We start from the raw sequence: 27965 nt of genomic DNA, 5'->3' as shown, positions 1-27965 counted from the left end.
TTAAAAACAAATGATTGAAATAAATTAATACTTTACATTTTTTCAATTGTTGAAAAAAAGATTTTTTTTGATGGCATCTTCCCTTTAACGGATTTACTAATATAGTGTGTAGAGTGATAGTTGGCCTGTAACCACTTCTTGTGTAGTAGATGAAGTTTCTCAGAGGTAAGATGTGTTTCTTGCAGACAAATCAAGGCAGGTTTTTCCATTTGAAGATACTGAAAGATCACCTGTCTTTTAACACTGGAAGAAAGACCCCTTACATTACAACTAATTATTTTCACTGACCCCACCATATTTAATGTATTAGATATGTTGTTTCCAATATCCTATCAGCAGAGCATTTCCGTTTTATATAGCTTGTTAAGCGCATATTACAAGATTGTCGACAATATAAAACATACCCCCCAAAAAAATAAAAAGACCTCCACCCATAAAACCCCAACCATAATAGGCAGATATAAAACACCTTTCTCCGGGTGAGAGACTGGGTGGAGTATTTCCATAGCTGTCGCTTTAAAGTAGAAAAAATGGTGGCTCAGTCACAGCTGAACATATAGGAGAATACCGCCTAGAATTTAAGTTTCCTTGGAGGATAATTCAACCCCAATTAGACATGAGGACTGTGACATAATTATAATAGAACCTGAAGAAAAAACAACATTTGTAAAGAACAGTCCAACAATCAGGGACACACTTCTTCCCATACACTCACGGAACACTGTGTTTTAGAAGAATTAGGGTTTGTACCACAGGATCTTCAACTTGTAACATCCCGAATGTGATCCCGGTGTATTTCATATTTGATCCTCTCATTCATATCCAGCTAGTGAAGGGCTTATGAATCTTGAAAAAAGTGCACAGTACCTCGGGCTACCACCCTTAACGTGGCAGGGTATATCATTGAATGTCAGGATCTGGAGAAATTTGTGGATACTTCCCGCGCTGCTGGTTCATTGAAGACGTCAATTCAGAAAGGTTTATTAAATATAATAATTGTATATGGAACGTGCAGATCTCTCAGATGTTTTTTGATCTCAATGAATCTGGCACTTTGTCTCTGCACTTCTATAGAATAATCTGGAAAGATCAAGATTTTGGATCCATTGATTGTTACATCTGGGTGATCCCTTGCCTGTTGCAGGATAATATCTCTGTCCCGGTAAAACTTTAGCCAGCACAGGTCTTTGTGGAAGCCCAGGAGGAAGATGATGGGTCGGCATCCTATGAGCTCGTTACAGCCTATAGGGGGTTAACGTTGCAAGCCTGATTATTAATTTCAGCCAGTTTTCAAAGAATTCAGTAGGAAAGGAGCCTTCTATTTTTTCAGGCACACCAATAAGTGGTATATCATTGAGCCTTGACCTATTTTCAAGATCATCTGTTTCTGCTAGCAGTGCTGATATTTGCTGTGCTGCAAACCTGTTCTCATTGCTTGTATCAGCTATCTGATCCTCAATGGAGCTGACTTTGACTTCCACTGCCCCTGCTCTATATTCTGCAGTTTGTGTCGTATACCTGCTATCTCATCTTTAACCCCTTAAGGACCCTGGGATTTTTCGTTTTTACATTTTCGTTTTTTGCTCCCCTTGTTCCCAGAGCCATAGCATTTTTATTTTTTGGTCAATATGGCCGTGTGAGGGCTTATTTTTTGCAGGACGAGTGGTACTTTTGAACGACATTACTGGTTTTACCATATCATGTACGGGAAAACGGGAAAAAAATTCCAAGTGCGGTGAAATTGCAAAAAAAGTGCAAATGCTAAAACTGACCTGTCATTTTTATTCTCCAGGCCATTACGAGTTTGTAGATACCAAACATGTATAGGTTATTTTTTATTTAAGTAGTGAAAAAAAATCCAAAGTTTGGTAAAAAAAATAAATAAAAATGGCACCATTTTCCGAGACCCATAGCGACTCCATTTTTCAGGATCTGGGGCCACATTTTGGGGTAGATCCGATGTTTTGATCGCCCATTATTGCATTTTATTGCATTGTTGCGGCGACCAAAAATCTTCATTCTGCCGTTTAGAATTTTTTTCTCGGTATACAGAAGAGAAAAGGGCGTAGGGCAAACAAAGACCATGCACTCCCAAATGTAATGCAAAATATCAAAAGTTTTTATTAATAATACATCAACAACACACAAACAAACGAGGTTTTTTTTAAAAAAAACAATTAAAACACATAACTTGTGTAGAAAATATTCAGATACAAGAATGTATGGGAAAATAACCCAGCAATGCAGAAAACCTCTAAACTTTGTAAGTACTGTGAAAATTCAACTATTTATTGAGTCCAGATAAAAAAACAATACCTTAGGTCACTGACCACTGGATCAATATGTTAATAAACAATCAATATTTGCGGTAAAAAACGTGACCTTTGCAGATGAAAGCATTATATATAGGATCAATGCATATAGTTACCTACAAAGTGAATGGACCCAACGCATGTCGCTGCTTGCCAGCAGCTTCGTCAGCTTTGACCCCTTACGAAGCTGTTGGCGAGCAGCGACATTTGGGAGTGCATGGTCTTTGTTTGCCCTACGCCCTTTTCTCTTCTGTATACCAATTGATTCCCAGCGTGGGTTTACTGTGGCACCCCTTTGTGTACATTTTTTATAGCTAATCATTGAGCAGTACCCACTAAATGTGTTGCGTAGAATTTTTTTCTCGTTACACCGTTTACCGTTCGGATTAATTCTTTTTTTATGTTGATAGATCGGGCAATTCTGAATGCGGCGATACCAAATATGTGTATGTGGGTTTTTTTAAATTATTTTATTTTGAATGAGGCGAAAGGGGGGTGATTTAAACTTTTATATTTTTTTAATATTTTTAAAAACTTTTTTTTTTTTACACTTTTTGCTTGCTTTTATAGTCTCCATAGAAGACTACAAGCAGCAACTGTCCGATCGCCTCTGCTACATAGAGGTGATGAACAGATCACCTCTATGTAGCAGAAATGCTCCTGTGCTATGACCGCCGAACACTAGGTGGCGCTCATAGCGATTATTACATGACAACTACTGGGGTCTGCTGCAGACCCAGGGTTGTCATGCTCACCCATCAGTGACCGGCGATCACGTGACTGGGTCACCGATGGGCGGGGTAAGTGACCCAAGAGATTGACAGTGACATTTAACTGGTTAACAGCTGCGGGTGGATCGCGATTCCACCCGCGGCTGTTGCGGACACATGTCAGCAGTAATAATCAGCTGACATGTGCTCAGTTCAGTGCGGGCTCACTGCCAGAGCCCTCACTGAACCAGGGTTGATGGCCTGGGGCATACTAATACGCCCCAGGCTTTAAAGGGGTTAAGACCAACAAAATGTACATTCAAAGCAGAGAGAGAATTTACAATGTACCACTGCAATGAAAGTGTCTTTTAAAGTAGGTTCCTCAGGTACCTGTATGTCCCATTGGTGCAGATTAGGCATTGGGGCAGTGAATATTGTGCCACATGTAATTTTGTGGTCTTTTCGCCCGCTTCAACGCGGCTGCCTCTCCCATCTCCTGCTCACCCAACTCCTCCACTCTGGATCCCATGCACATGTGCGAGGTAGCTATTATAAGATGGCCACTGTCACCTGCTGAGACCTGCCTTTCTGTGCAGGCAAACAATTCCAGCCTCGCCACCACTTCCCTCCTGCTCGTCTCCCCTGCTCAATCTGTTTCCAGTGTGATGACCGTGGTGTCATCTTGGAGCTGAGAGCCTGCTTCTCCCGCAGTCTCTGTGGCTTTTCCTGGTCATTTTTTCCCCTGGAGCAAAGTACCTGCACACTCAGAAAGTTATCTGGTAGATGTATGACGATTTTCAGGATGGTCATCAAGTCCTATATGGGATAAATAGCTAGATGCTCAGCAGGAGCTCCTACAGCTGCTTGTTCACACATGTCGTTACGGTTGTTGCCCTCTTATTTGGTCTCCAGGGTGGATACACTGGACACCATCTTTCTGTGTGAGTGAGGTAGTCACGCAAGAGAATATTGCTACAATAAAAGGGACTGGCCATCTTCTTCGTTTGTTGCAGGGCAAGGAAAAGGCTGTATGGTTTACATTTGCATTTGTGGTAACTAACTTTTTGGGAAACTCAAGAGCAGATACAGTAACTATGAAGAATTGGTGTTATTTCTCCTCAAAACATATAAGGATCTTGGCTGTAACATGTCCTTAATGATTAATTTCTTACATTCTAGACTATTCTTCCATCAAACTGCGGAGTAGTGGGACGAGGATGGTGATAATGTAACCAAGATATTGCAGCTATGGAGAAAAGATATCAAGGAAAATGGAATCCCTCAATGCTTGCAGATTACTGTTGCATAATTTTAAGAGATGATCCAATGCAGCAATACAAGAAACAAGCAAAAAACAGTTGTCACTGAATGAGGACCAAGTTTTGTAGTGCACTTTCTGTAACTGTTTATAATTTGCAATAGTGTTTAGACAGGTTTTAGTTATTTGAATTGTTGATAAGTTTTCTCTAAAAAAATATCAGAAAATTGTCATAACAAAATATTCTGCATCTGTATATTTACAAAAAGAATAATGTTTCAAAGTACTGAAACTTTTATCATTAATTATATGTAGCAGTAAAAGGAAAACTCATTGTCCAATTTGAATTCAGGAGGTCAAACTCATTAAGAAATGGTTCAGTTCTTAAAAGAACCTGATGACTTTTAAAAATATGTAAAACAGTGTTACGTGATCTGAAAGGTCCTTGAGCTAGACAGGTGGAAGGTTCTTCTGCTGCTCAGTCAGGATGTGCAGCCTCTGTACAGGTCCCGGTACCTTCCTCTCCTGCTCTGCACCAATCAGTTAGATAAGTGCGGGGCTGGAGGAGAGAGCAGTTCTCTCACTGATCAGTAAGGACACTGTCTCATTGTTCTCGGTCACATGAAGCTACCTCCAGTCTATAGGACACACTCTCTTATTAGCAAGATTTTCTCTTGCTAAAAGTGTGTCTTTTCAAGTAAAACATTTTCCAAATTAGGATATAAAAAAGGCTTCTCCTCTGTGTGACTTCTCTGATGTCTAACAGCAGCTGATTTTTGGTTAAAACATTTACCACATTCTGAACAGGAAAAAGGCTTCTCCCCTGTGTGACTTCTCTGATGTCTCACAACAGCTGATTTTTGTTTAAAACATTTCCCACATTCTGAACAGGAAAAAGGCTGCTCCCCTGTGTGACTTCTCTGATGTATAACAAGACCTGATTTCTGGTTAAAACATTTCCCACATTCTGAACATGAAAAAGGCATCTTTCCTGTGTGAGTTCTTTGGTGTATAACAAGAGTCCATTTCTGGTTAAAACATTTCCCACATTCTGAACAGGAAAAAGGTTTCTCCCCAGTGTGAATTCTCTGATGTCTAACAACATCTGATTTCTGGTTAAAACATTTCCCACATTCTGAACAGGAAAAAGGCTTCTCCCTTGTGTGAGTTCTCTGATGACTAAGAAGATTTGACTTCTTGTTAAAACATTTCCCACATTCTGAACAGGAAAAAGGCATCTTCCCTGTGTGAGTTCTCTGGTGACTAACAAGATTTGATTTCTTGTTAAAACATTTCCCACATTCTGAACAGGAAAAAGGCTTCTCCCCTGTGTGAGTTCTCTGATGTGTAACAAGATTCAATTTCTGGTTAAAACATTTCCCACATTCTGAACAGGAAAAAGGCTTCTCCCCTGTGTGAATTCTCTGATGTGTAACAAGATGCGATTTCTGGTTAAAACATTTCCCACATTCTGAACAGGAAAAAGGCTTCTCTCCTGTGTGAGTTCTCTGGTGCTTAACAAGATCTGATTTCTTGTTAAAACATTTCATACACTTGGAACAAGAAAATCTATTCTTTGCTGTGTGAATTCTTTGATGTTTAAGAAAAAACTTTTGGAGGGGAAAACTATTTCCATACTCTGACCATGAAAATGGCTTCTTAGCTTTAGGAGCAGTTAGTTTTTTAATGCTTATTTTGTGACTTTGATTTTTTTTAGTAGTCGGTAATGAATCAGAAGACAGGACCTGTATCAAAGGATCAGATGACACATCTTTGCTGTGAAGGGATGATGGTATATCTGGAGTAATGGCATTTCCTTCAATTGTATCCTGTGGAATCTCAAGCTCATCTGATTTGAAAATTGAAGAGGTCAGCTGTCCCTCTGATCTCCTGGTACAGTCATCTAAGTTAAAAAAAATATTATATTTCAATAAAATATTCTTGAAATTTATATTTTGGAATATTTCTACTTAAACTGTTGGTACAAATGGCAAGTTATGTAAAAATATTGAATTATTCACCAAGACAATGACAGTTCACAGTCTAATAGAAAACCTCAAAGCATGAACCAGTGGTGCTTAACTATTTATTCATTCTGCCTCCCAAATATGAATTAATGCGAAAATTATACCAATAAAAATTTCTAGTCATCTCACATAACCACAAGCCCCCACTCAGGTCCATCATCTGTAAATGGAAAAACAGAGGTTTCCACATTATTAGTGGCTCAAAGGCTCTTGAAAAGCAACATGGCGTCCAGAAACCAATCCAGCAAAATCCGCTCTTCCAAAGTCAAATATGCTTCCTACTTAACTCAAATATAAAGCACTACACCCTACTAAAGCTCATGCATAATGCCGGAAGCTGCCAGACACAGCCTTGCTCTCGGCTGGTTAAGTTCTCTGTGTTCTGCTCCCATGTTGTGTATTTTCTTCTTAGTTTCTTCTTGTGATCCCAGCCCGTTTACTGACTCCTATTATGTCTTCTGATTTTGTATTTTCTCTGCTCTCCTGGTTCTGATCCGGCCACCTGACTATTCTTCTTGTCATCTCACACCACAGATCAGCAGGCAACACTGTAGCCAAAGCCTAGGGGTCTTTGTGCAAGTACAGATCCATGTAGAGGGGTTAAAGGGTGATGGGCAAAACCTTGACTATAGATAACAACACATCTAATGAAAAGATAAAAAAAGAGTAACTAGTGGTGAAACCTCTCTGGGGTAATTAGAGTATTTTTCTTGGTAGCTCCTGGCAATTTAAACTATAGTAAGGGCCAATATTTTCTATCAGATGAGTTTCAAGAAGAAATATACATTTAATGAGAACTTTTTATAATAGAGAAGAGCTGAGGTGTCTTAAATTTAGATCTCTGGAATTTGGAAGAGACAATGGAGACCTTTTATAGACTACCAGGGAGTTACAGACTCACATAAGTGAGGCAGGCCTATCCGACCATAATCAAACTACCATGGAGAATGAACCTGTAAAAAAAAGACAGAATAAAAAAAAACAACACGTTACATCCCCAATAAGAACGTATGTTTAGGGGGGAGAACTCCAACACTAAACCAGAGTTACACTTATTTATGGTGGACCATTGGAGCTACTATGAGTCCTGGCCAGAAGAGTAGAGAAAGTATTAGTGCTCCCCATTTCAGGATAGATTGTATTTGAATTCTTTAGGATCAATAATATAATTTATGACGTAGAGTGAATCCATGAAACCAGGGTTCGAGTCATGCCAACTTATTGCCTGCAGGCGTGAATAAATGTATATTACAGCCATCAGCCACGCACAGCTTAGAGATATGTCATGGTACTTGTGTAATGTTTTTTGTATACTTTATCGCGATTCTGTTTGAAGTTATTTGGTTTAAAATGAAATTGAAACGTCAGGATAAAGGGAAACTCTGTTGTTATTGTACAGAAATTCACACTTGGCCCTCCCTGCACATTTAAAGTTGTCAATCACAAAAGCGAGGCTTGGTCATAAGGACTGGACCTGGTCTTGTAGGGACCATATGAGCACATTCAAAGGCACAGAAGGGAGAGAAGGTAGATTCATCTAATAAGATATCAGGATTCTAGGAAGCCAACAGCATCATTTCCCTCCGCTTTCTTTTACAGTCCCATCATAATATTTATCTTCAAGTGATTTTCAAACTTGTCAGCACTTTCTACACATGCTGTTATTTGGATTGGTAGTTTACAGATCTGGGCAGATAAGAGTCCGGATCTTCTAATTTCAGTTGGTAGGTGGATCTTCCAGGTTGTAAGTTCTATAGAAAAGGGGTTTCAATGCCCAAAGTCATTTGAACAGTTTTTTGGTGGAGGACAATGTTTTGGTCTAGATGCAAAATGGTGATGACACGATTGTGATATGGCCGGACTACATGACTGGTAAACGAGCCTGTGACTGAAAAGAATCTGTGACTTCTCTGCATTTAGTGGTCACTACTCACCTGGACTGTTATCTGTAGGGATCTCCTCTTTACACCGCTCATCACCCCTCACATATGTTTCTGTAGTATTAATATGGGTCAGATCTTCACCCTGAAACAAATATTGTACAAGTCACAGACAGATGGAGAAGTCACATCTATGATCAGCTCTAATCCAACGGTCGCATTACACAAGTATAAAACATGTAATACTGGTGGATAAACCAAGAACGAACACAAGACCTTTACAGCCGTCTACACATCATAGGGGAGATCTCATGACACCTTCTCTCCATCTACCTGATGATCCTGAGGAACATTGGGATCTTCTTGTTTACAGTCCTGTGGAAGAAGAGGACATGGACATCTCTCTGGTGTTGTCCTCTTACTGGATAGATCTGGAGGAAACACATACAGGACTGAATTCATTCTTTACATACAGATAATTAAAGGCCGTGTGTATTTAGTCCTGTCTATTACCTGGTGATGTGAGGGGCTGGGGAACCTCCATCATGACGTCCTTGTACAGATCTTTGTGTCCTTCTAAATACTCCCACTCCTCCATGGAGAAATAGACGGTGATGTCCTGACACCTTATAGGAACCTGACACATACAATGATACCGTCATCACCCCGATCCCTTCATAGCTTTACTGTAAAATGTCCCAGCATTCCCAGCAGTGTCACCTCTCCAGTCAGCAGCTCAATCATCTTGTAGGTGAGATCTAGGATCTTCTGGTCATTGATGTCCTCATGCATCAGGGGGTGAGGTGGAAGCTCCATGATTGGGCTCAGGGTTCTTTCCCATCCCTCAGACAAAAAGTCCTGACAGCGCTCACTAGAGGTCTTCTTCTCTACTGTGTAATCCTGGTTATAGAGACACATTAATAAATCTCCCTATAGACATTTCCAGAGTCCTCACCTCTCCAGTTCTGTCCATCTGTTATTCCCATAGATAAGAATGATGTAATCTGATGTCATGAGAATCTCTCACCTCTCCAGTAAGCCGGAAGAGGATCTCTAGGGTGAGGTGTAATATTTTCTCAGCCATCTTGTCTCTGTCCATATTCATCTTTAATGGGTAAATCAGGAAAATTCTCTTACATAGAAGATATTCACTGAGAGGATCCGATGTTGTAGAGACCTGAATGAGAAGTTGAGCTGATGTAACGTCATAAAATATTTTTGATACAAATATAGAATAAATATAAAAACTAGAGATATACCATGTCCAAGCTGTAAACAAAACTGTCATTAATATTGTAGTATTAGATCCTATCCAAAGGGTACTCGGGTTTCTAACATAAAAATCCAATATGATCCCTATTTAACAGTTTGCGTCTATAGTCTCCCCCTTGGATAGGTCTATATACTTTTTCTATGCCTTGAAATTTCAGTGCTGAATCTTCCTCTTTATGGAACGTTTGGAAGTGTTTTGACACTGCTGAAATATTTGTGGCAAAGGATTAACTGCATCAGATATGTGTCTTCTAAGCCGAAGTTTTAAATGGCCGGTAGTACAATCAATGTATTGGATGTTATATGTAATACATTCAACAAGGTATATAACCCAGGGTGTGCTTCAATTAATAAAGTCATGTATTTTGTACATACGATTACTATGCAGTGAGGTAAAAATCCTTTTTTCACTGCCTTTTACACAGGGCTGTGGAGTAGGAGACGGAACCCATTTTGGTGGAGTCGGAGTCAGTATAAAATGGACCGACTCAGACTCCTAAAATATATAATAAATTGGGTACAGTAGTTCAATGCAGTTTGTGGGGATTTTTTTTCATAAGCATTTGGGAAAGAAATGAAATGTCCTATAAATGTCTGTCCTATTCCTGATCTGAGGGTCTGGACTTTTAGCTGAGATGAATCTGTGCTACAGTAAATTTAGCACATAAACATGAGCCGTGTATGAGGGAGTCGGAGACATGGAAATTGAGGAGTCGGAGGTTTGGCTTACCGACTCCACAGCCCTGGTTTTACAGCGGTTCGCTCCGCATTTGAAAAAAAAAACACTAAGGTTTAACCTGGTAGTAGATTCAGAATGCCTATGCTTTTCACTTTTCAGGAAAAGACTGGGTGACAGGATGGTACCCAGCGTGGGTGCTTTCTTAGCCACAAACCAAATAGCCTTGGTAAGAATTTTATTAAGCCCCATATCCTGTGTAACATTAGTATTTCTCTATAATGGACACCACTTTGTTATACGGGCAGACTATAAGGCTGTGTGCCCACTCTGCGTTTTTCAAGCGTTTATGCTGCAGAATTTCCGCAGCATAAGCGCTTGGGAAACGCTTGGTAATCCGCCCCCCATGGTCCCCAATGGCATTTAGCAATGTCAATGCCCATGCTGCGGATTTTTCCGCAGCGTTTATGCTGCTCTCAAAAATCCGCAGCATGTCCATTAATTTTGCGGACACGCAGCGTAATCGGCGCCATTGACTTGCATTGAAACGCATATAATCCATGTCAGTACATTTGTACATACGGATTATATGCGTTTCTATGTGCGGATGGTACCCAAGTCTGGAGGAGAGAAGACTCTCTTCCAGACCTGGGTACCTTAGAAACTGTAAAAAAAAGAATTTAAAATAAAAAATAAAGTTTATACTTACCTTCCGATGTCCTCCCGGTGTTTTCTCCCCTTCGTCCGGTCTCTTGCAATGCTCGCGCTGTTGTGAAGGACCTGCCATGATGTCATTGAGTCATGTGACCTATCACATGACTCAATGACGTCACCGCAGGTCCTTCACAACAGCGCGAGCCGCCCAAGAGACGGGACGCAGCAGAGATAACACCGGGAGGACATCGGAAGGTAAGTATAAACTTTATTTTTTTATTTTTTACCATTCTTATTCTTTTTTTTTAACTAACTTGGTCACACTACAGTGTGTTCCAAATTATTATGCAAATAATATTTTCTCAGATTTTCCCAAATTACCTATATGAATTGCAGTCATTGTAATTTTCCAGTCAAATAACTATTAGAGTACAATTGAAAGGTTTTTGTACACACTGCCTATGATAACAGTATATTTTTAAAAAAATAAAAAACTCAAACTGCACTCAAAATGCATGTTCCAAATTATTATGCACAGCAGAGTTTTCAACCTTTTCATTTTAATAAAGAACAAAAAAATGGTCATTTTTGAAATTATAAGCATTAGCAGGTTATTACACACTGAAATCAAACAGTTTTCAACTCAAAACTTTATTCTAGGTGATGTTACATTTGCACATAGGACCCCTTGTTCGAAAGGAGCTTCTGAACTCTCTCGTCCATTGAATTTGTCAGGTTTTGGATGGTTTCTGCTTCCAATTGTTTTGCATGAGGACAGAATACACTCCCAGAGCTGTTGCTTAGATGTGAACTGCCTCCCGCAATCATAGACACTCCTTTTGATGATGCTCCAGAGGTTCTCAATGGGGTTGAGGTCAGGGGAGCATGGGTGCCATACGATAAGTTTGTCCCCTTTTATGCCCATAGCAGCCAGAGATGCAGATGTGTTATGTGCAGCATGAGACGGGGCAGCATGTGTTGCTCCTCCCATTTGAATATTATTACATTAGCCAATGATGGTGAAAATTTGCTACCCATACTTACTCCCCTCCTTTGTAAAAAAAACCTTATTGTCAAAGCAGAAATAATTATTATCCAGAAGAAATTTAACTGACATTATAATGAAATCTTTAATTCCTACTGTATACTTGGTATATGTATCCAAGTGATAGCTCAGGTTAGTCAATGCTACACTGTGTGGTATGGATGGATATAGAGCTATAACATCGCATGATAGCCAGTGATAATTTTCTTGCTATAGAAAAATCTTCAAATACAGTAGCTAAAAATTTAGAGTCCCTAATGTAGCTGGGAATTTCTTGCACTAGTGGTTGTAGATAGAAATCTATCCATGCACCCAGTCTCTCTCCCATAGAATCTATACCCGCTAATATTGGTCTGAGTGGTGGTGGAAATATGTTTTTGTGGATCTTAGGAAATGAATGATTTATAGTATGACAGGTTGTTCCACCAGTTTTTTTTTATCCAAGGCTCCTGTACTCAAACCTTCTTGTAGCAATCTATATAATTCCAAATTTAAATCATTGGTGGGGTCCCTGGTTAGTTCCAAATACACATCAGTGTTTCTTAAATCAATCAAATTGAGCTTTTTATATAAGCTAGAATTTAATACCACTATTGTGCCCACCTTGTCTGCTTGACGCATTGTCAAATCCATATTCGTTTTGAGTTCTCTCAGGGCAATTTTTTCTTTTCTAGTTAGATTGTTATTTTTATTTCCCTTATTAGTGATTTCAGTTTTTTAGAGAAACCAAATCCTTTTCAATAAGATCCTGAAACTGGTCTAAAACCATGGGACATGATTGAAGTTGATAAAAGGATGGATTTCCCCTATGAAACAGACTATTCAGAGAGGTATCAGATATCATAGATTCCCTCTCCATTGATTTCAATTGTAATAATACCTTTTGTTTAGTGATGAGTGAACGTGCTCGCCACTGCCCGGTGCTCGCCCGAGCATCTCACTGGTCGAGATGCTCAGCGCTCGCCGAGTATTTCCGAGATTGCACGGCGGGAGCTCAGGTCTCCTCCCTGCATGTTTGGCGCTCTTTAGAGAGCCAATGAACATGCAGGGATTGCCTGCCACATACTGTAATGCAGTAGCCATGTTGGTTGTGGCATTACAGTGATTGGCTGGCCGCACAGCGTCATCAGGTCTATATCAGACCGGGGGCCGCCATGCTCGTCACAGTCTACCCCGGAATCAGACAGAGTAGGGAGAGGTGCTGCTGCATTAGGGAGAGATTTGCTTATTTAGAGTTAGTATAGGCATTCCACCACATCTATATATATCCAATTGAACTAACAGTCCTTCTGAGGACTAATCCAGGTGCATATAATCAGTGGTGATAGCAGGAATTAGGCAGGCGGTGTATGTGGCAGACTGCAGTGTATAATACAGCACAAGATGCTCCATTCCAGTTATGCTGCTGTTACAGATATTTCTACACATAGCTCCAGGTATCAGGTGTCAGGAATAATTTTTTTTTTTATTTTAATCCTGATTATTTAGTTAAAAGCAATCCAGAGAACACCGTTTTTCTGCTCCATTGCTTGTTGCCACAGCAGAATACAGCCAGATTCTTTCCATATTACAGCGCTAAAAATCCAGAAATTTGTTGTGAACGTGGAAAATATTGGCCTCCATTTAAATTTTGTCGCATTGTGTCAGTGAAGTTATTGACACGAGGTCGCTGTGAAAAATAGTAACCTACAGTTCAGCTATTTAAAACTGTGGTTTTCTGTCACACATATCACATATAAGTTCGCTCCAAATTGAGCCATTTCTGGCCTCCATGTACATTTTGTTGCAGGGTGTTAGTAAAGTTATTGACACCAGGTTGCTGGGAAAAATAGTAACCTATAGGCCAGCTATTTAAAACTGTGGTTTTCCATCACACGTATCACATAACACTGCGGTTCAAATCCAGCCATTTGTAGTGAACGTGGAAAATATTGTCCTCCATTTAAAATGGGCAAGGCACGTGGCAAAGGACGGAGAAGTGATGGTGATGATGGTGCATGCAAAGGACGAGACCGAGGCCGTGGGCAAGCTGAAATTGTGCCACAACAAACACCCACATCTTATCACTCGACCTTCCTATCCCAAGTAATAGGGGACCGCAGAGCATAACTATTGAACACAGAGCAGTGTGAAAAGGTTATTGGTTGGATAGCAGATAATGCTTCCAGTCACTTAGCCACCACCACCAACATGTCTTACACACGGGCAAGTCTCAGTAGCCGTGAGTCGGGACTGCATATTCCTCACCCTGATCCTCCTTCCTCCCACCATGCCGAGTGCCTGGAGACAACTGATCCCACACTTGGACACTGTGAAGCGCTGTTCACTTTTCCATTTATAGATTCGGGCCTCTCGCCCAGTCCACTTGAAGCGGGGCAAGAGTTCGCATGTAGCAATGCCCAAATATTTAAGCAGCCACGGTCACACAAAGGCGACGGTGGGAAACAGTCACAAGAGGTGGATGATGATGAGACACAATTGCCAGAAAGTCAGGAGGAGGACCAGGGTGCGGAAGATGAGGTGGTGGACGATGAAGTCTCTGACCCAAGAAGGTGACATGCAGAGCGAGGACAGCAGCACACAGGGGGAGGGAGGCGTAGCACCACAACAGGCAAGAGCAGTGTGGTGGCCACAGACAGAAGGCAGGAAAAGGTTCCCCGTAACATCAACACGACTGAAGTTGCCAGTACAACTGTTAGGTCTTCCCGAGTCTGGTTGCATTTTAAAGACTCTGCCGATAACCCCAAAAAGGCCATTTGCACCACCTGCAAGGCCAGCATCAGCAGGGGTACCAAAACTAGCAGCCTGACCACCACCAGCATGATCAGGCACATGGCAGCAAAGCACCCGACTAAGTGGGCCGAACCCCAGAGTTCAGCAACAGTGTCTGCGGGTGACACCACTGCTGGTTCCGCTATTGCACGTGAACACCAATCCCCTGTCCATGTCACATGCCAAGATGCCTCCCACCATTGAACACTCTCAACTAGCAAGCGCTAATACGCAGCTAACGACCCTACTAAATTCACACATTTGCGAATGCTTGCGCTCGAAATGTTGCCTTTTAGGCTCGTGGAGACGGAAGCTTTCTGCAACCTGATGGCAGCGGCCGTCCCTTGGTACTCGGTCCCAAGCCGGCACTATTTCTCCTGGTGTGCCGTCCTCGCATTACACAAGCACATGTCCCACACCATTAGCTGTGCCCTCAACAATGCAGCTACTGGGAAAGTCCACCTAACCATGGACACGTGGACAAATGCTTGTGGGCAGGGACGGTACATCTCGCTGACGGCACACTGGGTTAACATAGTGGAAGCCGGGACCCAGTTGGACCTTGGGACAGAACACGTCCTCCCGACGCTGAGCATTGCGAGCCCTGGGTCAATCAGGGTTGCCCCCACATTCTACAGCTCCTGCACCTCCATCTCCTCTTCCTCTTCAGCATCCATCTCCAAAATGACCACATCAGTCGCAAGCTGGATGCACTGCAGCACTGCCTCAGCCAAGCGGCAACAGGCTGTGCTGAAGCTAATATGCGTAGTTGACAAACCACACAAATCTGAAGAGTTGAGAACAGCTGTGAAAGAGCAGGCAGATCTGTGGCTGACACCGCTGAACCTACAGCCAGGCATGGTCATGTGTGACAATGGGCGGAACCTGGTGATGGAGAAATGACAGCAGGAGTAGATACAGTTTCCCAAAAGTCAGTTCTTTCACCGAGCTAAAGAATATGGTGTGGTGAAATACAACTCACCGACAAGCTGTGGACTGGCTATCGACCGAATATGGATACCCGGCCATCGCTGTCATTGAGGTTGTGGACAGCTTCCGCCTCCATGAGCCTAAAAGGCCGCATTTCAGGTGCAAGCAGCTTTAGAAGACTTCCTAGGAGAAATGACAGCTGGTGTAGATACGGTTTCTCAAGTCCTTTCACCAAGCTAAAGAATATGGCTGTGGTGAAATACAACTTTCAGAAAAAAAGCTGTGGACTGGCTCCGTATCATCCCTGGCCTTCCCTGTTCTGGGACCCGTGCTTGTGGAAGGTGAAGATGACACCGGGAGAAATAGTGGAGACTGGGGACCGAGTATGGACACCCGGCCGCCGCCATGAGGTTGTCCACAGCATCCGCCTCCACTAGCCTAAGAGGCCACATTTCAAGTGTAAGCAGCTGTCATAAATTTGGCAGTATAGTATTGCTGCCTGTGGGTGGGTGGCTGGCTGCATACTTGAGCTTGCATTCCAAGGAATGGGGTAGGGACAACTGAACGCTGCGTTGGGACAAGGACGTGGAAGGTGATTGTTGCAAGTCTGCAACGACAGGTGCATGGCGGGAGGCATCTTCGCATGCGCCAAAGATCACTTATGCTGGGCACATTTAGGCAGTGACCTGGGAGGAATCGTCCACGGCAACCACGCTGGCAGCAAACCACCACCAGGGATCCATATTGGAGACACGTTCTTTTCAGAGTTGTGCCTGCTTGCACAACTCCATGAGGTGAGTTTAATCGCTCACATCCTACTTTGATGTTACACTTTTAATACTACCCTTAGATAGCGCTCCTCCTTTCCCCCCTTTCTCCCCAGGCATTTTTTTTTATCAAATATGGGATATCGGCATGCTAAGGAGAAATTGCACAACACATTTTGTGGTCCATTTTCTAATGTTACCCTTGTGAAAATAAAAAAAAATTGGGTCTGAAGTAAAATTTTTGTGACAAAATTCCACATTGCCTCAGTTCCTGTGAAGCGCGTGACATAATTCTCTGATTTAAGGGCATAAGAATTCAAAGTTTGAAAATTGCTAAATTTTCAACATTTTTGCCAAATTTCCATTTTTTTTCCACAAATAAACGTAAGTGATATAGGAAACTGAGATTCTTGCACGTTTGGGGGTGACAATGACTATCAGGGCGCAGCGGGTTCATCGCTGGGCACATCACCGGGACAAACCGCCACGCTCCCAAATGTTTGACTTGTTACACTTGGTCCAGAAATGGCTGCAGCCAGAGTCCTCTACGCCTGCGCAAATGGTAGAGCGGGTGGTGACAGACCATTTTGTGCATTCCCTGCTGAGGCCCATACAGACTTGGGTTGCCCAGGGTGATCCCCGAACTAATCGGACTGGTCGAGAGATACCAGGGGGTTGAGGGTTTCTTGGGGAGGCAGCCCACTCCATACTGGGGGGCCCAGCAAGGGGCGGAGGCCCAAAAGGGGGTGGGGCATCCAAGGTCCAAAGGGGTGGGGGAGGTGGTGCCCAAGGTCCCTATGGTTGATGTGATCTGCTGGAGGTGCCGCGGCCCAGGCCATATAGCCGCCCATTGTCTTCTGACCCCCGAGCAGATAGACTGCAGCATAGGATGCCATTGTTCCGATTATGCGTATCCGGCCTGCAGTGTGAACTGTCCACCCATTGAGGGGCCACAAGCATGTCCTGTGAAAGTGAACGGGTAGCAGGTAACAGCACTGCTAGACTTCGGGAGTCTGGTGACCCTGATTGGTATCCGACCATGCCCCACTCAGATGGACGAGGAAAACAAAGGGGAAAAATGCCAGGGTCACCCGCTGGTTCTTAGCCCTATAGGATTTCATGTAGAACATAGAGCAGGGAAGCTACATGGTAATGCTGATGCCCTCTCGAGAATCCCCTGTCTAGTGGTAGAAGGTGCCAAGCCCCACGGCTTTAGGCAGAGAGGGGAGGTATGTAAGGTGGCTAATGGTTGTGTAGTCGATGGGAGGTATGTATCACAGAGATGGCTGGTTTCTGTGATGTAACCCGGTGAATTTTCTCTAGTGCATGTCTGCACTAAGAGGTCTAATTGTTGCACTTGGGAGCCGGGGTACGGGTTGCTAGGAGAGATGAGAGGGTCCTGCAACCCACAAACCTCACCTCTGGGTGTAGTTTCCAGCCTATAAAATGGAGGCTGTTGCTTGTCACATGGTCTGTGTGTGTAGAGAGAAAAGGCCTCCTGTGTATGTTTTGCCTCAAGGCCAAGCCAGGACACTGGATGCTACACCAGCCTGTGTGACCACAGCGCTGGCCATCCACATGTTTTGCTATAAGGACTGTTATCTTTGCTTTTGCCTGCACTAAAGGCCTTGTGGAAAGGTTTAACAAGACTCTGAAGAGTATGCCATAGAAAAGGACTGTAGAGACTGGGACTGTCTGCTTCTGTATTTATTGTTCTCCATCCGAGAGGTTCCAAAGGTCTCTACGGGGTTCTCGCCATTCGAACTCCTGTTTGGCCGACATCCACAGGGTCTCCTGGATGTTGCAAAGGAAGCAGAGGCCACGACCCACAGGAGCGTCATCAAGCACGTCGCTCTGATGCAGGAGAGGATTTCGAAAGTGATGCCCATCGTAAAAGAACATCTCCTCCAGGCACAAGAAGCTCAGGCCAGGGTCTACAACCGGTCAGCCAGGGTGAGGCAATTCAATCTGGAAGACAGAATCCTCATGATAATACCTATGTGGAGAGTAAGTTCTTGGCCAAATGGCAAGGGCCATATGAAGTGGTGGAAAAAGTTGGTGAAGTGAACTACAAAGATCATCATCCAGAATGACGTAAGGCGTATCAAATATATCACGTCAACCTCATCAAGCCCTGGCAAGACAGAGAGGCAGTGGAGACTCCATGCTTGCTGGAAAAACCAGAAGGTGACGTTGGAGGAGTCGCAATAGTGGAAACGCTAACGAAGGCCCAGAAACAGCAGTGTCGGGAGTTGCTACAGAAGAACCGGGATCAGTTTTCGGAACTGCCGGGCTGAACAGGGGTCATAGAACACAAGGTTCTGTCAGAGCCACATGTGCGGGTGAACTTGAAGCCCTACCAGATACCTGAGGCCTGACGAGAGTTGATCTCCAAAGAGGTGGCTCGCATGCTGAAACTCGGAGTCATTGAGGAATCCAAAAGAGGCGGTCGAGCCCAATTGTCCTGGTCCCAAAGCCCGACGGGGAATGGAGGTTCTGCAACGACTATCAGAAGTTGAATGAGGTATCCAAGTTCGATGCGTATCCGATACCACGCATCGATGAGCTGATCGAGCGACTTGGGCCAGCAAGGTACATAACCACCTTGGATTTGATGAAGGGATATTGGCAGATCCCCATGACACAGGGAGCCAAAGAGAAGACTGCGTTTTCTACGCCGGATGGATGCTTCCAGTATGTCCAGATGCTGTTTGGACTGCAGGGGGCCCCTGCAACCTTCCAGAGAGATATGGATTGAGTTCTTGCACCCCATAAGCAATACGCCGCGGCATACCTGGATGATATCGTTATTTTCAGCCCGGACTGGGAGAGTCATCTGGAAAAGGTCCAGGCGGTGTTTGATGCTCTCAGGAAGGCGGGGTTTTCAATAAACCCGAAGAAATGTGCCATGGGGAAAGAAGAAGCCAAATACCTGTGTTATGTGGTCGGTAGAGGCGAGATCAAACTCCAAATCAGTAAAGTGGAGGCAATCCAAACCTGGCTGAGACCGCTGTCAAAAAAACAGGTTAGAGCCTTCCTGAGGATTGTGGATTACTACAGAAGGTTCATCCCAAACTTTGCCATGATGGCCGCACCCCTGACTGACCTTTTAAGGGGACAAAATCAGCCATGGCCAAGTGGACTGCAGAGGCGGAGACGGCCTTTTAAGAGAAGAAAGTGGCTCTATGGTTTCCCCTTACTTTAAGAAACAGTTTATGCTCCAGACAGATGCCTCAGATGTCGGTTTGGGAGCAGTCCTTTCCCAGGAGATATACGAGGAGGAGCACCCTGTCCTCTATCTGAGTAGGAAGCTGTCCTCCTGCGAGAAAAATTATGCGGTCATAGAGAAGGAGTGCTTGGCCATAAAGTGGGCGGTGGACACGTTGCGTTACTGTCTGCTAGGTTGAAAATTTAGATTGGTGTCCGACCATGCCCCACTCAGATGGATGAGGGAAACAAAGGGGAAAATGCCAGGGTCACCCGCTGGTTTTTAGCCCTACAGGATTTCAACTTTCATGTAGAACATAGAGCAGGGAAGCTACATGGTAATGTTGATGCCCTCTCGAGAATCCCCTGTCTAGTGGTAGAAGGTGCCAAGCCCCACGGCTTTAGGCAGAGGGGGGAGGTATGTAAGGTGGTTAAAGGTCGTGTAGTCGATGGGAGGTATGCATGGGGCTCTGGTCCTTCATCCTTTCCACATGACTGGTATACTTTAGCACTAGCCACACTGACAGGGTACGCCCGTCTACATCGCTTTCTGCTGGGCATTATATCTTGTGTATTCGGATGTGATATATATAGATATATGCAGATGGGTCGGATCAAGTGATATACTTACCTTACGCTCAATATAGGCTATAGATATTTATTTCAGACATTTATCCCTGTATATTGATAATAAGAGAACTTTTGCATTATTGGGATTTTATATAAGAATATCTTGTAAGACTATTGTGCTATTTTGCAGGAGCATTAAGGATTTAATATTACCCATTTATTTATATTAGACATTGTGCTCTTATTTTGCACAAACCTTGATGATTGGGTGGCAAAAATCACATTGTGGCTATTGTGTTTTTTGTTTATCCTTTACAGTGTTCATGGTCTCTCTTCTGTAAATTCTATCTGTGTATTTTGATATGTTATATATGCATGTATTTATTGCATGATATACAAAGTATTGTCTATTTATTGCACTATCTGTATTGGTGACCATCTATTAACCTGAGCAGTCATGAGGGCCAGACCCCTTTGTCTATATATTTTTTAAATATTTTTAAATGTTTTGTCTACGAAGTTTCTGGAATAAAATTATACCTTTCATATATAGAAGTGTGCTGCTTCGTGCATGTGGTTCTTTTCTCTTTTACTTGCATTCTTGGTTATACCACATGGGTTAGCACCTTCTTTAATATTATTGTACTCCATATTTGCTGTGCACTCCCATATCCATATATATGTCGATGGGAGGTATGTATCACAGAGATGGCTGGTTTCTGTGATGTAACCCGGTGTATTTTCTCTAGTGCACGCCTGCACTAAGAGGTCTAATTGTTGCACTTGGGAGCCAGGGTACGGGTTGCTAGGAGAGATGGGAGGTTGCAGCAACCCACATACCTCACCTCTGGGTGTAGTTTCCTGCCTATATAATGGAGGCTGTTGTTTGTCACATGGTCTGCGTGTGTGGAGGGAGAAGGTCTCCTGTGTATGTTTTGCCTCAAGACCAAGCCAGGACACTGGACACTACACCAGCCTGTGTAACCACAGCGCTGGCCATCCAGAGGCTTTGCTATAAGGACTGTTATCTTTGCTTTTGCCTGCACTAAAGGCTGTTGTGTTTGCATTTTCCTTTTGAACAGTTTATGAAGCCAATAAACCACTATGGACACTTAAAGGAATATGCCTCCTGTTTGCCTCAAACCACACCTGAGTGAGTACCATCCCTACAATACACATACACATGCATGTAATTGGCAGAGTCATATCTCCTAACTCTGTAGACCGCATGCTGCTTTTGTACTTGGCTGGTCTACACCAGACAGTATGGAGATGAATGAGGGAGACCAAAGTCCAAAACTAAACTTTTCAATACATTATGAATGCTTCTTTTGCATTATGCAGAGTCAAGAACTTTCCGGTTACAGGTGACGGTACATAACTTTTGTTACAAGCTACACCAGTCAAGTAGATTATTATTCGAAGGCCCATCATCACCTGTTGGGATCACACGAGTTGATATGTGTAGCTACGGCCCCTCAGAGCTACTCTCTGCTCCCAGTTGATTTGTGAGGACCTCGCTGGCTGAGGTGCATCGGTACGATTCCTCACTAGTACTGTCAAAGTCCATTCGATGAGGGCCACATACTCCTTTCTATGGCACTGTCTCTTCAGCTCTCCATAGGAGAACTTGTGTCCCACTTTGGCAACACTGTGGCTTCCTCTCTAGTGTAGACAATTGTTTGCTTAAGATAAGGAATCTTTCCTTATCTTAATCTCCTTGAATTAGGCCTACTGTCCACTTAGGGCACAGTTCTGTACCACATAAGTAGGTCTCCTGGCCTGAGCTAAGGACCTTGCCCTGCTCTTTGTCTCCACTATGATAATTCATGATGTTCAGCATAGTGTGCCTAATAGCCAGGAGTCCATGTTTAAATATCCCACTTCATCCAAACCCCTCCCCAGACTAGGAGACCCATTCCCATTCCTAGAGGTGAATTGTCACAGGATATATAGAATGGAGTTTGTCTACAATAATGTACTGCGCCTGTGCTACTTCTCAAGCACTAGAAGTTCGATATTGTCCATCTCCTAGTGTGCATGTCCGGAAGTGACGCGCTTTACACTGAAACGCCGGATTAACGCTGCACCACTCGTACCCGTGACTGCTCATTACCGTAGTTATGTGTCCCACGCTGGAGAGTATAATCGCCTATATGTGTCGGGACCAGCACCCTTGTCAGTAGATAAAATAACATATGGTTAGAGGTTGCGATTACAGTTAGAGTGAGCTGGAGAATTCATTGCATATCTGATAGGCTATGTGCCCACGATGCAGAAATGAAGCAGAAAATTTCTGCAGCATTTCTGCATCTCCCTGGCAGAAAAAACGCATGCAGATTGTGCATGCATTTTTCCTGCAGAATACATGCGGATCCACATGCGGATTCACATGCGTTTCCGCATGCAGATTGACAAGCGCTTTCCAGGTGATAGCATCACTTGGAAAGTGCTTGACAACTAGGTAACACTGTATAAATCCATGCAAACAGCATGGATTTATACAGTGTGAACCGTAAAAATTAAAACAAATAAAGCTATACACACCCCCGAGGCCCCGGCGTGGCTACAGCGCTCGTTCCCGTCTGGTTCCCGGCTGCCGGCATATCGCGAGACAGAGCGGTGAAGGGCCTGCGGTCACATGGCTGTGACGTCACCGCAGGTCCTCAAGCGATGCCGGCATTCAGAGAGAAGCCGTCGGACAGGTGAATATAAACTTTATTTGTTATTTTATTCTTTTTTTACAGGTACAATGGTACCCAGGTCAGGATGAGAGTCTCCTCTTCTCCAGAACTGGGTACCATCCGCACATAGAGACGCATAGAAGCCGCTTGTACAAATGTACAGACACGGTTTCTATGCGTTTCAATGCAAGTCAATGGCGGGAGTTCAGCTGCGCTTCCGCAAAATTAAATGACATGCTGCGGATTTCTGTACACAGCATAAACGCTGCGGAAAAATCCGCAGCATGTGCATAGAACATGCGGAATCCCCTTGGGGACCATGGGGTGCGGATTACCTAGCGTTTTATAAGCGTTTCCGCTGCGGAAATTCCACAGCATAAACGCTTGAAAAATGCTACGTGGGCACCCAGCCATATTGTAGATTTCACCTTGTAATCTCCCTGTTCTGCATTATTCACTGTTCCTATAGTTATCACAATTCCCCCATATCAGGGACATAAATAATTATATTGGTTACTTCGGCCTTGTGTTTGTCTGTGCTTTGTATCCGGTCACCTGATTACAGGGGCATCATACATTCTGGATAAGGGGCATAATGGGGGCATTACACTGTGGGGGCATCATACATCCTGGATAAGGGGCATAATGGGGGCATTACACTGTGTGGGGGCATCATACATCCTGCATAAGGGGCATAATGGGGGCATTACACTGTGTGGGGGCTTCATACATACTGCATAAGGGGCATAATGGGGGCATTACACTGTGGGGTCCTGTACTCTGAGAACAAGACGTTTCCTCCCTTCCTGTCTCCATAGTTGGGTCGTATGTATCTATTACAGGAAACAGAACAGAAACCTTATTATTCTTATAAAGGGGCAACACAAGACCCCAAAAGAGCCTCCGTGCTGAAGGGGTTAATGCCCCCTGCGCCCAGTAATGGGGGTCTCCACATACCTCCACCTGCAGAGCCCCCGCCACATATATGGCTGTTGTGTGCGCACAGGACCTGTGATGAGGTCACAGAAGGGGAGGAGTCAGGGGTCACATGATCAGGGGCCTCAGTGGATGCAGGACTCTGCTGTGCTGGTTGTCATGGTGCTGGATGAAGTTGTCTATCGGAGATAGATTAGATAATGTGTCTCTCCATAACCAGGATTACACAGTAGTGAAGAAGACCTCTAGTGAGCGCTGTCAGGACCCTGTGTCTGAGGGATGGGGAAGACCCCTGAGCCCAATCAGGGGGCCTCCACCTCACACCCAGATACATGAGGACATCAATGACCAGAAGATCCTAGAACTCGCCTACAAGATGATTGAGCTGCTGACTGGAGAGGTGACGCTGCTGGGAATGCTGGGACATTATACAGTAACGCTATGGAGGGATCGAGGGGATGACGGTATCATTGTATGTGTCAGGTTCCTATAAGGTGTCAGGATGTCGCTGTCTATTTCTCCATGGAGGAGTGGGAGTATTTAGAAGGACGCAAAGATCTGTACAAGGACATCATGATGGACGTTCCCCAGCCCCTCACATCACCAGGTAATAGACAGGACTAAATACACACGGCCTATAATTATCTGTATGTAAAGAATGAATTCAGTCCCTGTATGTGTTTCCTCCAGCTCTATCCAGTAAGAGGACAACACCAGAGAGATGTCCCCGTCCTTTTCTTCCAGAGGACTGTAAACAAGAAGATCCCAATGTTCCTCAGGATCATCAGGTAGATGGAGAGAAGGTGCCATGAGATCTCCCCTATGATGTGTAGATGGCTGTGAAGGTCTTGTGTTCAGTCTTGTTTTATCCACCAGGATTATATGTTTTATACTTGTGTAATGAGAACTGTGGAGATGACAGGATTAGAGCTGATCATAGATGAGACTTCTCCATCTGTCTGTGACTTTTATAATATTTGTTTCAGGGTGAAGATCTGACCCATATTAATACTACAGAGACATATGTGAGGGGTGATGAGCGGTGTAAAGAGGAGATTCCTACATATGACTACCCAGGTGAGTAGTAACCACTAAATGCAGAGAAGTCACAGATTCTTCTCATGGGAATATATATATACTGTATATGCGCCACAGCAAAAGTAATTTGTATCCAATAATATATAAGCTGATCGACATTGCTTTGTAAAACAACAGCGATAAAGGATAAGACAAAATTACTTGGAGGGTGAGGGCTTATTAGCTCCTTTACTTGAACCGGATAAGCCCGGTCTGGATGGGTTTTTATACAATATAGATGTTTTTTTAGACTTAGATGCTTTTTTTTTTTTTTTAAAACAAATAACATAAATAATTATGGAAATATGTAAGGTGCTTTCTTGAATTTCCCGTGGATTGACAGTTGAAATCAGAAGCAATAATCGGAACATGGGTCGGAACGGAACATGGATTATGGTTGTACGTTTATTTTCTCCCATTGGATTAAAATTTGTGAACATTTGCCTTTTTTCATTCGTATTAACTATGTAAATATGTCAGATAATATTACTGTGGAGATATAGTACAGACCAAAAGTTTGGACACATCTTCTCATTTAAAGATTTTTCTGTATTTTCATGACTTCGAAAATTGTACATTCACACTGAAGGCATCAAAACTATGAATTAACACATGTGGAATTATATACTTAACAAAAGAGTGTGAAACAACTGAAAATATGTCTTATATTCTAGGTTCTTCAAAGTTGCCACCTTTTGCTTTGATGACTGCTTTGCACACTCTTGGCATTCTCTTGATGAGCTTCAAGACGTAGTCACCGGAAATGGTCTTCCAACAATCTTGAAGGACTTCCCAGAGATGCTTAGCACTTGTTGGCCCTTTTGCCTTCACTCTGCGGTCCAGCTCACCCCAAACCATCTCAATTGGGTTCAGGTCTGGTGACTGTGGAGACCAGGTCATTTGGCGTAGCACCCCATCACTCTCCTTCTTGGTCAAATAGCCCTTACACAGCCTGGAGGTGTGTTTGGGGTCATTGTCCTGTTGAAAAATAAATGATGGTCCAACTAAACGCAAGCCGGATGGAATAGCATGCTGCTGCAAGATGCTGTGGCAGCCATGCTGGTTCAGTATGCCTTCAATTTTGAATAAATCCCCAACAGTGTCACCAGCAAAGCACCCCCACACCATCACGCCTCCTCCTCCATGATTCACGGTGGGAACCAGGCATGTATAGTCCATTCGTTCACCTTTACTGCGTCGCACAAAGACACGGTGGTTGGAACCAAAGATCTCAAATTTGGACTCATCAGACCATATTGATAAGTCAAGTCTTGTGAGACATCAGTGGGTTCACACAGGGGAGAAGCCATTTTCATGTTCAGAATGTGGAAAATATTTTAATCCTAAATCGTGTTCTTATGGTGGAATTCTGTGTTAATCAGATATGATGGGACCCATGTCTTCAAAAAAAGTTCCACCTATGAATCATAATTTCAAAGAATATTATAATAAAAGTCTGGGGGTCAAGCCTGTCACGATTCCTCCACTCAGTGAGTGACTGTTTTGCTGCCCTATGGAATATGGCTCATGCTGAATTGTTGTTTTGACTGACAGCTCGGTCATCCAATCTTGTAAAGAGCGTGCTGAGCTGTCAGTACCCTCATTGACAGTTTACGGTCCAATCTGTGACTGGGAGCTAAGGAACTTTCTCCAGGCGTTCTCTGTTCTGGAGATTGCCCAGCTACTTAACTGAGCTGTCTGCCGTTAATCCCTGCCAAATGTAGTTTGTGGTTCCTGGCGAGTGTTTGCCTGGTTCTGTTGTGCTGAGTTCTGATCTTCCGCTGCCTGACCTTTTGGGCCGTGTTCTGACTATCCCTTTGTCTTGTCCTTTTTCCTTGATACGCTATCTCCAGGTATTTTGACCCCGAACAGTGACCTGTCATGTCTTTGTCTATCCCCTTGGTTTTCTATGTTCTCTCTTCGTACTGACCCCACAATGTCTAACTTCTGTGCCTCACAGTCTGTCCATACGTAGTGACTTTTTGGTCAGCCACAGTTTGCAACTCTCCCATGCAATTTCTTCCCATCATCTTTCTTATTGTGAAATTAAGGACATTGACATTAACTGAGGAGAGAATTGAGGCCTGTAGTTCTTTAGATATTCATCTTGGTTCTTTTGTGACATCCTGGATAAGTTGTAGGTGAAATTTTGGCAGGTTGGATCCTCCAAGGAAAATTCAACATGGTTTCAAAATTTTTTTCCATCTCACTCTCACTTTAATTCACTAGAATCCCAGAAGCATAACAGTTGCTTTGTAATCCTTTCCAGATGGCTAGATTTCAATGACTTTAGAATCTGTATTTCATCATATCCAGCTTTTTTGAGACCTTCCACTCTGCTTCACATTGCTAGAAATCTTCTGCTTGAGTTATGTTTTGATTCCATTGGTCTGATAGTAATCATGGCTAGGCATGTCAACATGTGACAGCTGAATTTGGTTAACTGGTTGATTTGTAGCTAAGGGGGCAATTACTTAGCAACAGTTAGATTTTCTACAATACAATACATTAAGTCAGCAACAAAACTTTTAAAAAGTAATTTCTTGTCCTTGGGATATATTTTGTTATTTGGAAATTTTATCTATTTAGTAGAAATGAGCAGATCGCTTCGCTCAACCCTGGTCCATGGATCAGGTCAGTGATCTCTGGCCGATGACAGGAGCTGCGAGAATTTCTTTACCCTCTGGGATCTAAGGCTCAGCTTATTCTTTGCCGGGCTGGCGCATCATCAGCTTTGCACCATGCCGCACAGATGGTGCTAGATCAGTTAGTCAAATGCTGTGGCTGGGAACCTGGAAGCTCAAGAAATTCACACTGCTCCTGTCTATGGCCAGAGAGCATGGACTTGGACCGTGGACCAGTGTTGCGCAAAGCGATTCGCTCATATCTACTATTTTGACATTACATAATTTTTTAGATATTAAGCACTACCTTCCATCTGCCAAACCTCAACTGAGAAATCAACTTGTTCTATTAACGTTTCACCTCTCCCTGATAGTAAGCTACAAGAAACCTAGATGGAAACTGATTAACTATACGGAAGCCATTCCAGATGTATTTATATCACATGCAAATTTTGCAATGACACCTCATTTAGTATACACTGCCTTCTCCAGAGTTATAAGCCAGTTTATCTTAGAAATAAATTCTTGCACAGTCGTACCCTTTGCCTCTATCCAATATTGTGC

The 27965-nt window shown here is 43.3% G+C and overlaps 2 protein-coding genes across 2 annotated transcripts; one reads left to right on the top strand and one right to left on the bottom strand.

Moving 5' to 3' along the window:
• Positions 1-85: 85 nt before the first annotated feature.
• LOC141172240 (uncharacterized) lies at positions 86-23814 on the bottom strand. The gene is made up of 7 exons (XM_073656228.1): positions 23722-23814; positions 9215-9364; positions 8908-9087; positions 8701-8824; positions 8521-8618; positions 8242-8332; positions 86-6183 (listed from the first exon to the last, which is right to left on the bottom strand). Exons 2-7 carry the CDS (start codon positions 9290-9292, stop codon positions 4958-4960), a joined length of 1797 nt encoding a protein of 598 aa, XP_073512329.1. The 5' UTR covers positions 9293-9364; positions 23722-23814; the 3' UTR covers positions 86-4957.
• LOC141172241 (uncharacterized) lies at positions 23784-27939 on the top strand. Its single transcript, XM_073656229.1, has 5 exons — positions 23784-24100; positions 24184-24307; positions 24391-24488; positions 24687-24777; positions 25452-27939. Exons 1-5 carry the CDS (start codon positions 23813-23815, stop codon positions 25529-25531), a joined length of 681 nt encoding a protein of 226 aa, XP_073512330.1. The 5' UTR covers positions 23784-23812; the 3' UTR covers positions 25532-27939.
• Positions 27940-27965: the final 26 nt, after the last annotated feature.

This window comes from Phyllobates terribilis, unplaced genomic scaffold, assembly GCF_046119375.1.
Source record: "Phyllobates terribilis strain yellow unplaced genomic scaffold, ASM4611937v1 Scaffold_12__6_contigs__length_324123572, whole genome shotgun sequence".
Lineage (NCBI taxonomy): Eukaryota > Metazoa > Chordata > Amphibia > Anura > Dendrobatidae > Phyllobates > Phyllobates terribilis.
The sequence above is the reverse complement of the archived record's forward strand: the minus strand, read 5'-3'. Positions and strand labels throughout refer to the sequence as shown.

Coding starts and splice junctions, on each gene's coding strand:
- LOC141172240 (XM_073656228.1), bottom strand. CDS start 9,292: ATGAATATGGACAGAGACAAGATGGCTGAGAAAATATTACACCTCACC. Junction 9,088..9,214: donor TCTTCCGGCTTACTGGAGAG/GTGAGAGATTCT, acceptor CTCTATAACCAG/GATTACACAGTAGAGAAGAA. Junction 8,333..8,520: donor ATGTTCCTCAGGATCATCAG/GTAGATGGAGAG, acceptor TATTTGTTTCAG/GGTGAAGATCTGACCCATAT.
- LOC141172241 (XM_073656229.1), top strand. CDS start 23,813: ATGATCAGGGGCCTCAGTGGATGCAGGACTCTGCTGTGCTGGTTGTCA. Junction 24,308..24,390: donor CCAGCCCCTCACATCACCAG/GTAATAGACAGG, acceptor TGTTTCCTCCAG/CTCTATCCAGTAAGAGGACA. Junction 24,489..24,686: donor ATGTTCCTCAGGATCATCAG/GTAGATGGAGAG, acceptor TATTTGTTTCAG/GGTGAAGATCTGACCCATAT.